The sequence below is a fragment of the Watersipora subatra genome, chromosome 8 (genome assembly GCF_963576615.1).
Source record: "Watersipora subatra chromosome 8, tzWatSuba1.1, whole genome shotgun sequence".
Classification (NCBI taxonomy): domain Eukaryota; kingdom Metazoa; phylum Bryozoa; class Gymnolaemata; order Cheilostomatida; family Watersiporidae; genus Watersipora; species Watersipora subatra.
In genome coordinates, this window is record NC_088715.1 from 51,807,112 (window position 1) to 51,820,778 (window position 13,667).

General features: G+C 35.9%; 1 protein-coding gene across 1 annotated transcript in view; it reads right to left on the reverse strand.

Annotated features, from left to right (window-relative positions):
* Window positions 1-13,667, reverse strand: part of LOC137402139 (arginine--tRNA ligase, cytoplasmic-like) — a 38,403-nt gene that overhangs the window by 4,389 nt on the left and 20,347 nt on the right. Inside the window, exons 8-13 of the mRNA XM_068088610.1 lie at window positions 11,464-11,568; window positions 7,950-8,128; window positions 4,960-5,069; window positions 3,510-3,615; window positions 2,273-2,386; window positions 339-397 (exon numbers count right to left, since the gene is read on the reverse strand). Of these exons, the coding sequence (XP_067944711.1) occupies window positions 339-397; window positions 2,273-2,386; window positions 3,510-3,615; window positions 4,960-5,069; window positions 7,950-8,128; window positions 11,464-11,568 (673 nt within the window). The remainder of the gene's footprint in view (window positions 1-338; window positions 398-2,272; window positions 2,387-3,509; window positions 3,616-4,959; window positions 5,070-7,949; window positions 8,129-11,463; window positions 11,569-13,667) is intronic.

Consider the following 13,667-nt stretch of genomic DNA (forward strand, 5'->3'; position numbering starts at 1 on the left):
GATGATAAAAGCAGTTTGCATCTTAATCCAACTGATTCATGAATTAGGGCCTTCATATTGGAACAAAGCATAAACGTTCATAACAATAGATGCTGCTACAGTGCTAGCTGCTGCGCCACTAGACTACTACCAATGTCAAGACTCCGCTGATACGAGTCACCTGAACCCATATGAGTATTAAAAATGTTTTGGAAACGACCGCCAAACCGCTATTTAATCCTGTAAATATACCTGTAGTAAACCACACAGTTAATATTCGCGCACCAGCATAGATACTCTCAGAGCTTGCAAAAGAGAACAACTCCTAACTATGTCAATAAAATAACTACGTAGCCCACCTAATCCGAGTATAAGTATAGAGAAGGTAAGCTGCTGTGTTTCCCTTGTCATCCAACATCTGAAACACACACAAGAACGTATAGTGGCAACTATAAGTGACAAAGATAACATGATTTTACTCAAATTTAAAAAGTGCCGTCTTAAAAAGGTTTTTGCAGGTAAGCAAGAGAAAACAGATGAGACAGAAGGAACTGGCACATCCTACCATTAAGATAACTTGTAAGGTTTCTATCTTACAAGGACTTACTTGTAAGTCCTTGTAAAATAAGAAACTTTTCACTCATTAAATATATCAAAAACATGTTCTAGAAGCTAACCTGACATTCCTTAGATATATGATTTATTTCACTGACAATGTATAGGTGTTTCATGTGGAAAGCACACCCATATTTCATTACATGTGTGTTACCCTTTAAGACATGATACACATAATGCCAAAAATGCTTAGATCAACCTAAGTTCTGAGTTCAGTCTAAGGAAGGCAGCAAGAGAACACGGAACTTTACGCAACCAAACAAAGTTTTTTTTTAAAATAATTCATAATAATGTTTAAACTGCTTTATATGGGAAGTCCTCATATTTTAGTATTAAGTACAATCAGCAAGTTTAACCTCAACTTGTCTATATTTGAGGCTGTTCACTCTTACACCTCATCTATACAGCACAATGTGTTACTTAGAGGTTGACTTGCAACAAAATTCACATTACAGTTATTTGATATGAAAAGATTCACCATGTCTTACTCTGTTTTGTTGTAGGTGCAAAATATGTGGAAAGGTGGTTACAAGCTCTTAAAAGCTCAAAAATGAACAAAAAATCGCAGCCACACGAGACCGCCGTAGTTTGGATTCTCTTTCCAAAACGGCTCAAATGTGACATAGTTGTGAGAGATGGTTTCTGTTTACACTTTCATGCAACCTTATTCGTCGAAATATTTTCACAAATATGCTTCACGCATTCAATAAAACCATGTCTATTGTTCTTACGCGTCTGTTTTATCATCATCGTAATGCTGTCACTTTTAGCAGTGATATCCTATAACTTACCGTAAAAATTCGTTTAATTTTTTAACCTTACCCCGAAGGAGTACATATCATTGTCTGATAATCATGACGAGCCTGTTGGTCACCTGTGATAATCGAAAAGTGCTGCAAAAATTATTTTCGAAGTATTGGGTCACATGATCAGATTACGACTTGCCGATTAGACCAAACCGAAACAAAACTGTAAAGTAGCGAGCATCTATATTTGATACGGGGTCTTCGGTAAAACCCGAAGTGTTTGTCATAAACTAGTGCTACGCTAAGTTCTATATTGAGCTTTTTATTGGCCTTTCAATTCACGTGAGAACATCACGTGACAAGACAATAACCAAATTTCATGGCTACGTCATCGAAATAAAAAGATTCCAATCTACAGCGGCTTTTCGTTTTTGAGCTTTTAAGAGCTTGTAATCACATTCCACATATTATGCACCTACAACACAGCAGAGTAAGACATGGTGAATCTTTTGATACCAAATAACTGTAATGTGAATGTTATTGCAAGTCAACCTTTAACTCTATAATTAGATATGTTTACAGGTTTGCATAGCTCTATAAACTTATGGATGACTGTACAATGATAGGATGAAAATCTATGTATGTATCTATGTATGTATCTATGTGCCTATATACGTATAAATTTTTACAGGCATTAGTGATCATCAGCGAAATGATGATTATTGTTACACACCAAAGGAAAAAGAGACTATGATATGTAAGTTTTCTCAAAGCTTCAGCTCCAAACCCAATAATATACAAATTCTTAGAAGTGTCCAGTAACTTGGTTCCATTGTAATAGCACTGTATTTTTGTTCATTAATAACAAGACCAATAACAAAGGCCCTGCTGCCTCGTAAGACACAGTTAACCAAACAGAGACAATAGCATACCTTGTCAAAAGAGAAAACATAGTCATTGGTTCGGTTGTGACTAAGGTCAGCGTACTTAATACATCCGTATGCGACAGCATCTCTGGCAGCAACAAGCTCCTCTGGTGTCAACTCCTGGAATGCAAGAAAAGATCGTGTGAACGACAAAGGTGAATTGCAAGACAGTCACCTTCACCAATCGCCCTAGTTGTGCAAACCATGTTTGTTAGTTTTACTTATTACTGTAATAATGCTCAATTGCAGTTGGCCGATTTAGAGCGACAACTTGATGCAGGTTGTTGACAGCTACTAACAAGTTGTAGAGATGAGTGTGCAGCAGAAACTGAAAATTGACAACATGTGAGATGCATATTTTAACTCTATTGCAACCAAATTATTTTTTATTACTGGAACATAATTAAATGTTCCATAAAACCTAATATTATATAATGGTGCACATAAGTTGTAACAACTTTTTAACCACAAAGTCTACGAAAAGAATTGAATACCAAAATGATCGGTGTGTTACATTGGATGATGCCATAAAAACATGTCTACAAATGTGTTGCAGAATGCATTTAGACTCTTTTTCAGCTCCTTCCCTTACTACCGTGAGTAACAGTTTGAGCGTGCTCCGAATTGAAAGAGTAATCACTACTATTATGGGTTATTACTATTATCATTAGAAGTAGAATAATCACTGTCACTAGTATTCTATAGATAATCATCACAAGTCTATTGACGCAAAATTTGTAAAACCTCGGCAGCTGTAATGCGTCTGACACGGCTGGTTATTGCGAAACGAAAATGGCGTTTCAAAAAGTGAAACCCAACTTAGTGTTAGCTATAAACATGTTTTCCATAGGCATAGCCAGCAGATTGTTTGCTTTCGTTCAAGTACAGACACAATAGGTTTATTAATTTTCTACTCTCCAGCCAGAAACGCTTTCTAAGCCATATGATAACACTGCCGAGCTGCACTATGCAGTTCGTGGTACGTAATGAGCTAAAATCGAGCATTGACCACAGAAGTTTTAAAAACCAAGCTTTCAAGCAGTATCACCATTCCAATTTTTTATAAAATAATTCTATTAAAATTATCAATATAACTATATAAATCATTAACTGTATCTGCTTGATTTTATCTCATTACAATTTACACACTTGCACACTAAACAAGAAAGTTACTGACCTCATATTGCTACAGAAACAAAGTACTGTCAGTTTTAAAAATAGCATTAATGAGTCAATAGCTGACCTTGTCGCGACCTTTGTCCTTTAACTTCTGTTCACTCCTTCTGCAGCCTTCATCCAGCAGGTCAACTAGTCTAACCGTCTCCCCTGAACGAGTCTTAAACTTCTTTCTATATAGCAGACAACAGAGCGGTTGCACTGCATATTCAAGAGAGTTCAGTAATAAAAAGCACCTGCATTGCACTTCACCAAACTTCCATAACAAGTGGCACCTGCACTGCACGGTCAAAAGTTAATAAGAACCTTTTGCACTACATAATTACAACACTTTTGAACAACGAATGTCAGCATCGCGTACTCGCAAGACTTGATCAGAAGACTGGTTACACACACTGCGGAAATGCAGAGCCAACGTGTAGTGTATATATTTGCTATACATATATCAGTGTAGATATTATATATACACACTGACGTTACTAAAGGATGAGTCATGTTGATGGGCCAATGAGAGTTCACCTTACTTGTAGGAAAAATTCGACATCCTTTACGGATTTTCCAATACCGTTGCTTAAGTACTGTCAAGATATTTGTATAGTAGCATGTATATTCAACAATTTGTGATAGGAATAGCTTTTTTGCAGTTACTTGCATTGCTATATTTTGCTCTAAAAACTAACATAATACATTAATAATAAAAACAACAAAATGCAAAAATACTCAAATTTTATTACGTGGATTAAACTATAACTAAAGATGATTTTAACATTTAATTACTAAAAAAATTATAAAATTCATCGTGAACAGTTCCAATTTATATTAGAGGCTTTTGTATGTTACAAAGAAAAATATTTATGTCAGCTTGTAGGTCGATGTTTCTGTGAAACCCTATTGTCATTCAAGAAAGAGTCAACCATTGATGTAAATAGTATTAATTGGGAATTAATAAAATTGAATCGAGATCAAAGTAATAAACTATTTTAGCCAATTACAGATGCGTTGGTTTTGTCTTTATGGACATACACCGCCATGATCATTTCAAAACGACCCATCAACAGTGGGCAAACAAAGCTTTGGCAAAGTATTCTCATTTCCAATGCATTGCCAACGCGTTGCCATTGGCTACGCAAACAACGTATTTCATATGTGTAGCCAGGCCTTTAAAAAAGAGTGCCTACACTATATATTCATAAGACCAGGATACTAAAATCGCATAAACTATTTAGTTGCAAGTGAGGAAAGAGTGCACCTGTTAGTCAGTTCTAAACCCTTGAGTGAGAAGAGAGAATGCATCTACAGTATATTGCCTGGTCAAAAATCTTAAACTAAGAGGAGCACCTGCATACATAGTCAAAATGAAACAAGAACCTGCACATGTAGTCAAAATACAACAAGCACCTGCACATGTAGTCAACTCAGCAATAATCTGACTTATCTTTGGCAAGACAACAGAATTAATGTAGAAATCCACACAGCATGGATGGTTAATAGTGACTCACTAAAGATTAGGTACTTACTTATCTTCTCCAAGGACAACTCCAAAGCCGACATGCTGCACACGTTTCTCTGCGGGTGAGTACCAGTTGACATGCCTCGCTGCAGCGTAGAGCAGCTCGAGGTGGGTAGCCTGTGAGATATACCACCAGCAAGTGTATATTACAGAGGACAGCCTTATCACACTACAGTGTATCAAGACCAATTATTTGATCTCTGAATCACATGTTCTATTATTTATGGATAAGTGTTACCAACCCTACAATCTGGTATGTTAGAGTGAACTTGCTTATAGCAGACATTTAAATAGGTTCATGTATAATAACAAACCAGCATGTATGGCTACCAAAACTGCTTCAGCTTTTAAGAGTGTACAAGTAAAGAAAGAGCCATCATTAACGCTTTTAATATAAAATTGTTTTTATCGCGGGTTCCTACAGAAGTGTTACCATAAATTCTCGTGTATAAGCCAAAGCCAAACCTGTGAATCTAAGATTTTTTTACACCATAACTGTCACGAACAACTTTCATTGTTTTCTGTGGGTAAATCAGACACGCTGATTCTGATTTTGTACTCAAAATAAAGATTGGTCCACTAACTTTCAAAGTCATGAAGGCTTTTTACAGCATTTCAATATCGGTCTCGCAAACGACACAATCGACACAACAAGCTCCACCCATAAATATGTGACGTAGCCTAGCTTTTTATGGGATGGAAGTTGGAGATGTTGAGTCCGATCTAAAATTATAGAGATGGATGTCTTACAACCAATTATTATCTAAATTCAGCCTTCAAAATAACATCAGTCTTTTCTGAAAGGTAAATAAGCTATTTACCATTGCTTGTAACAGGATGTTTAATAGGCTGATCGTCGAGAAAAATGAGCTCAAAAAAGTGCGATTTTATCACAAGCTAGCGTTGTTATCACGCTTTTTTGAGCTTATTTTTCTCGACGTTCAGCCTATTAAACATCCTGTAGCAAGCTATGAGCTGCATTATTTTGAAGGGCGAATTTAGCTAATAATAGGTTTTAAGACACCCATCTCTATTATTCTAAATCGGACTAAACATCCCCAAATTCCGTTCCTAAACAGCTAGCATACATCACATATTTATGGGCAAAGCTTGTTGTGCCGATTGTGTTGTTTGCGAGACCAATATTGAAACGCTGTAAAAAGCCTTCATGACTTTGAAAGTTAGTGGACTAATCTTTATTTTGAGTACAAAATCGGAATAAGCGTAGCGTGTCTGATTTACTCAGCAAAGAAAATGATGTAAAGCGTACATGGCAGCTATGGTTCAAGAATTTGGAGTGTGGCTCATACACACCGACTAAAAATTATACCTGCAAAGCTTTCACTACGTTCAGGGTCAAGGTAGCCACAAGAGAAACTTGACGCTACATATAATAAAATGATATAAATATATAAAAGAATTAAATAAAATATTAATAAATTTAGATAAGTTTTTTCCTAATAATAATAATCGTTATTACAAATTGAATTAACTGTAAAGATGCGCAAATGCCAAAAATAATTTATTCAACAGTAAGAAGCTAGGAAATATCGAGTACTTGTGCTTATGTAAGGTCATTAATGAGGTCATTACTGATGGTCATTGTCATGCAACGCCTCTAGAACTGGATTCCATTCGTTGGCTTGCTTTTCGTTGATGGAAAACTTCGGTTGATAATTTCCATAGCTAAATTCCCATCTTTAAATTTAAACGCGGCTTCGTAATTCGCCCTTCTCGATGACATGTGTTATAAAATGTGCTAATCGATTTGGTCATTTTCAACTGTAGAGTAATTTGCTTAAGACGTAACGTAAAGAACAGTGAGGTCACTAGGTCAATAGGGTGTATTCTGCAGCATGTTGTATTTCTGAGAACTCTGCATCCTAGCCTCAAAACGCTATAGAAAAGTGACCTGTCTACTATTTCAGTCCGCATAACTGTTGACTCGCTTATCTGATAGCAGGTGCGATATTGAATGTGAACATGGCAAAATCACTCCTTTGTGAGGCGCCTGCTAATGTAATGGCCAAATCATTCAGTATACTTGGACTGCAGCCAGTGTCAAGGATGTAGCCTTAACCCTATTTAGTAGTCAGAAACTGTCGTAACCTTTGCTTGGGGAATATCAATTGCATGATTGACACATTGTGGAATACTCAGGTGAAATAAAAACCATAACATGAGGGCATCAAATGAAGTCTTTTGTTTAACACGAGCCTGAGCTCAGGGCCATTCATTTGTTGAATTTAACTGCATGAGATGGGAAACAGAAACTGTGATACTAGCAAATCAGTGAATTTTGAGGCTTTAGATATGTTCATTGGTTGAATGGAACCCAGCTATCACTTATTTGATACTGGTGGTTGTAGTGTCCCTTTAACTAGTAGTCAGCAACCATAATCAGCTTTTGTAATTAAAATGGATCATCCAAGAAATAGATAGGATATCTTTTGTTTATTATTTGCTTGTATATGCAAATGAGCAAAACAGTGCTGCCGAAATTAGGATTTGAACATGTCTAGTGTCAAATACCGGTAAAACAGGTAGCTCACACTAGACATGTTCCAGGTTCAAATATGAGATACTAGGTGAATGCTTGGTGTTACACCGGTAATAAAATGGAATATAGGCAAATAAGCAAACTGCGCATCTGAAATTAGAATTTGAACATGTCTAGTGTCAAATACCGGTAAAACAGGTATCTCACACTAGACATGTTCCAGGTTCAAATATGAGATACTAGGTGGATGCCCGGTGTTGCACCGGTAATAAAATGGAATATAGGCAAATAAGCAAAACTGTGCATCTGAAATTAGAATTTGAACATGTCTCATATGAAATACTGGTTTTACCCACATTTGTTATATAGTCATGCCCTGGCCCTCATATAAGCTCGACATGTTATCAAATACAAGATACACGTATATAAACTTTTACTAAGATTACTAAGCTTGTCCAAATATATGACTCATCACCAAAGTCACAGTCATAACTTACTTGACCAGCATCGACTACGTATATCAGCCAATCACCCTTCTCCTCATCCAGCCTGTATTTGATGGCTGCCATATCCGACGTGTCATAGGTGAAACCTCCATCAGACTTCACCAATGTCATCGGTATAGGCTGACCAGGCACAAACATGAGTGTCCTTCCATCTTCTTCGGTCAGGTAGCCTATTACACAGATCTAATATGTAACAGATATATTAAAGATGGCTATTTTAAACACATGACCATATGATATATTTTTATCTAAACTCTGCAGACCATTTAACTATAAAGTTACCAAACTGTTGTAGAATATGCAAGCATACAATGATAGACAGATTAGATGGACTATTTTGTAGTGTTTCGAAATGTCTTAAAACGTAGAAAATAATAGAATGTATTGAAGATAAGCTTACACAAAATTTTAGTAGATTTTATCAGAAAGTATCAGTATTTTTCCATCATTTGCGAGTTTGTTTGATGTTTGAGGTGATCTGACTGCCAGGATGTTGTCAGTATAGAATCGACAAAACTTAACCACAGTTAAAATCCTCCGATCAAGCGAAAGTGTGATTATGACGTCTATAGTTGCAAAGAGACCAACAGAATAGAGACGCATAATGCTGCCACTTAGACGCAATACCCGATATCAACTATAGCAACGATAACAACTAGTGACATCATACTGCACTTATGTTCTTTCTGAGCATTTATACAGCGATCAAGTTTTGTCGATTTTAATCTTGAAGCATCCTGGCAGTCAGATCACCTCAAACACCAAAAGCAATCGCAAATTATAGAAAAATATCGATACTTTCTGATAAAATCTACTAAAATTTTGTGTAGGTTGATCATTGAACAAGAATCGCAGATGAGACATTTAAGGTGCAGAATGAAACCGAGCCACTTGGAGCAGCCGCTGCAACATTCACATTTTAAACTAACTTTTAAATTTTAAACTAACTAAATTTTAAACACTTTAGGTGAAACTGGGGATAAAAGATAACTCAAGACTGCAAGGTTATAACTAGAGATGACCCGATACTAACTAAATTCACTAGCCGATTCAGATACCGATCCAATATAGCAATTCTGATTTTGAAAAATAATGCGATTCAGATCTTTTGCGTTGCTGAATAATGCGATCTTTTGCGATATAATTGTTCACTTTATTATAAAAAATACAAATATTAATGTATTTAGTTGTTTGTATTTATTTATGGAAAAAAAGATTTTAAAGGCTATAGACAGGAATTAAATAGTGTGCCAGGTCCGAAGATCATTAGGTAAGAGTAAGGAACTTGCAGCTGATGATCTTTATTAGTGTAGCAGGCTAAAATACTGTTTCCTACTAAATAGTTGATCTGCAAAAAGTATCTGAAGTTTCCCGATTTTTTAAGAAAAGATCGGCCGATTCCGATACCAAAACCGAGGCAACTCTAGTTATAACTTTGGGGTTGGCCATGATTTCCTACCGCACTAAGTCGTACAACAAAATGGCCTAAACATTACATTTTCAGTATCCTTGTATCTTGTTATTCCGAAATCAGCATCACGAATTTAAAGGTTGATATAAGAAGTTGGAATAAGATCGAATAAACCCTAATCAATTAGGATTAATTTAATCTTAATTTAATTAAATCTAAGATATCAATTCGATCTCAAGTAATCCGTCACAATTAGAATTTCCGACCATTTTTTGTTCGAATCAATGTTCCTTGACTGTTGAAGTCCAATTTAACACAATCCATCAGCAGCATTTCTAGTAAAATTAGAGCGTCACCTCATTTATTATGGCCGCAGCTCTTTATAATCATTAGTTTTGGATCTTAAATGGCTAGGCATTTCCTTAATTTTGCTAGCACTAAGCGATTGAGTTGCTAAATGATTCCTTTCAGACGATTTCTTTACGAAGAGGTTGCCAAAGTTTATTCAAACAAAATGAGATATGAAAATGCACTAGTCTAAATTTGTAACCGCTACCTAAAAAACCAGTTAGTTGATACGTTAAATGCTATAAATAAATACGCACAGCGACTGTAAGCAAGAGTGTGGAGAAAATTTCTAAACTTTTTATATATTGAAATTTTACAATTTAAATGGGTGAACCACTAGGTCTGAATCATCAATGACAGGAACTGATGCCTATAATCAGTTAAGTACTGTAAAACCTCTAATTGAACGCCACCTCGATTTGAACACCACCTCTATTTGACCGCCACCATGAGAGAATGGTTAAAAAATAGAGCGCCACCCTCTGTTCGAACGCCACTTTGACAATCTTCCATCTTTATGAGCCCATATTATCGAAGGATCAGTAGAAAAGTGTCCACAAAATCGTATTGCTTATGAATCAATAATAATCAATTTTCTTGTTGTTTAACTCTAAAGCTTTCAGCTTTTTTTCGTTAAAACTTTGAAAGCGCCGCCATGAACACAATTAATAACTGTCTGAAGCTATTAGTAGTTCCTTGTTTAACGTAGTCTTGATATTTTGAAGTACATGTATATAAAAACAGTTTGCATTTACGATGGTACAAGGTTACGTTTAGCGAGCAAAACTTTTACACGTTGCATTTGTGCCAAGTGCAACGAGTAAAAGTTTTGCTCTGCCAAAAAATTTTTTGGACGCTAATATTGACTAGTTATGCAGTGCAGAAGAAGAATTGAGGTCAGAAGACATTGTGGAAGGTATTGGATAACCAGAAGATGTTCATTCCATCGAAAGCAACAATCAGAACGCAGCTATCTGAGCAAACAATGAAAATATTTGTTTTAAAAACGTCAATTTTTGTTTCTGCAGGTAATATAAGTGTGGTTCGCTTATGTCACTTGTCCAGGAATATATCTCTGTAACAATTGATAAATCATCATTATATAACTTACAAATATGCAAATTTATAGCATTTTATTTAATAGTATCATTGGTCTAATCTGATCTTACAATTGATTGACGCTCGTAACTCTTCTTCTATTGCACATGAAAAGCTAGTTTTAGCTGCAAACTGTAGCAAACATAACGATGAGTGCTATGATATTTTATGCAACATTGGTCAATGTAGATATAAAATAAAAATATGTCTAAATATGTAAAAGAATGATATAAAACAAAAATCTATAACAAAATAAAAATTGAAAGCTCGAACAAATTGTAAAGCAGGACACAGGCTATAAATAATATCATCGTGATTAATTGCAAGCAATAGGCATCAACTGGTAGAAATATTTATCAGTTTTTCAATGCATATTTATTAAGACATCTATAAAAAGTTGGAGGTAAGTTGGTAGATTAATCGCATCCAAATGGTGTCTGAAAAAAGAGGGCAAAGTTTCGCTACGCCCGTAAAAGGGCTAAATTTATCATCCCAAAAAATCTGATGAGCCATTTGAAAAATACGACGCCAACCTCTAATTGAACGCCGCCTTCAATTGACCGCCATTATAAAGGAAGGGTTGACAAATAGAGCGCCATGACATTCAATTAAAGGAATTACGGTAACTGAGCTAATAGCGGTTCTTACCTCCCCTTGTCAGCTCATCAACCACTGGCTGCATACGACTCTGGTAAAACGACTCCCCTTTCTCTTCCAAACTGATGTGCAGCCTGTCATATATCTTCTGAAACTCTGTGAACATACTATGCTATGTAAGAGGGGCAACTCCTTTTACAAAGGAAAACAACTTGCAAAAAGATTTGACAGCAAACTTGTTCATGCTGCAAATGCAATGAGTTGTGACAGGCTTGTCTATATTACACTTCTTCCGTTATATTATACTTTTATGTTATATATTATACAATATATATATATTACTATTTATATTACATTATATGTTATATAACATTATTATAAAATATATAATATACATTATTGTATATCATATGATATAATTCTTCCGTTATACTTCTTATATTTCCTTCGATCAAATAGCAGCTTCCTGATATTTAAGTACAAACAAAGATATGGTGTACGAGGTCTGATCCGAAAGTTCCCGAAGCGGGGTTGTATACACTTGCATATTCGCACGATGGAAAAACCCATGGCAGCGTTTGCTGGGAAACACCTCCGGAGTGTTGTCACAAAATTTCAGGTTGCTTTGACAATGCATTCTCATGTGAGCCGATGATATGTCAAGGTCTGTCAGGTGCTTCCGTCAATTTAAAAATTTTTTATCGTCATGTCTAATAAACCAGAACAGCGTATTTGAATTAAATTTTGTGTGAATCTAGGGAAAACAAGGATATTATGACCTTCAAAATAAAGTTTTGATCATTCCTGAAATCTTCCTTAAAATCATTGCAAGCGTGCATCCTGAGCTCTTTTTGGTCATCAGTTAGCAAGCGTGGCACGAACTTTGTTGTGACTCGTCTCATGTTTAAATCGTCAGTTAAAACAATTTTCAACAGTTCCAAAACCAAGTCCAGTCTCTCCAGATATCTCTTTAATGGTTAAACGTCAATCTGCCATGACTACTGATCTCACACAGTCGGATGATGAGCAGGTTCTTGCCAACACTGGTCTGCCAGACCTCTCGTCATCTTCAGTGCTGTCTTTACTTACACAAAATTGTTTGTACCACTCAAAAATTTGTGTTTTCTTTAAAGCAGCATCTCCAAAAGCAATAGTTAACATTTCAACTGTCTGAGTACTTGTTTTCCCTAATTTCACACAAAATTTAATGCAAATACGCTGTTTCGATTGATTAGACATGATAATAAATTTGTTGAAAAATCGACAGAAGCACCTGACAGACTTTGACATATCGTCGGCTCACATGAGAACGCGTTGTCATAACAACCTGAAATTTTGTGACGTCACTCCGGAGGCGCTTCCAGCAAACGCTGCAATGGGTTTTTCCATCGTGCGAATATGCAAGTGTATACAACTCCATTCCGGGAGCTTTTGGATCAGACCTGGTATATCCTGTCCTAAATTAGAGAAGTAATTAATTTTGTAGGCTACTAACCAGCAGCAGAATGATAACACACAATTTAATTTACGAATCACTCTACTACTTTACTTGCCACGAAGATGCTTTAGCAATTAGCTTAATGAGTTTATGAATAACAGCAGTTATGTCCTCTTGCAATCAGCTGACACAAAAACAGACTAAGTAGAAGTAACTTTCATAAGTGAATCACTCTACCACTTTATTTGCCACGAAGTTGCTCTGGCAATTAGCATAATGAGTTTATGAATAACAGCAGTTATGTCCTCTTGCAATCAGCTGACACAGAAGCAGACTGAGTGGAAGTAGCTTTCATAAGTGATATTTAAAAGCTTTTTTGTCGTTCAAATTTAGTAGATAGCTCTGGTATATCAAAAGGTCATCCCTAGAAATGAAGAGTCAACCACAGTGAGCTATACCATGTGCTACATCATTATTGCTATATATATAGCAGCAACTGAAAGACACATCCACCTCAAGTAAAATACGCTGCGTTTAAAGGTCTCAGACAGCCGACAAGAACAGCACATTTTATGATTGTACTTAGCCAGACACAGAATATATAGTTCTACCATGAAAGTAATCAGAAATACAGCTAGTCACCCATAGCATGCATAGACTAGTAGTGATATCGCCTTATAAACATCCACTTTCAACCAACATGGACTAGAGCAGAAAAGTAATCCTATACTCTAGCGTGTAACACACTGAAGTCTTTCTCCAACAATGGAGTGCTAATACAGGTTGTTCAAAAAGCCAAGAAAGACACTAGTAAATA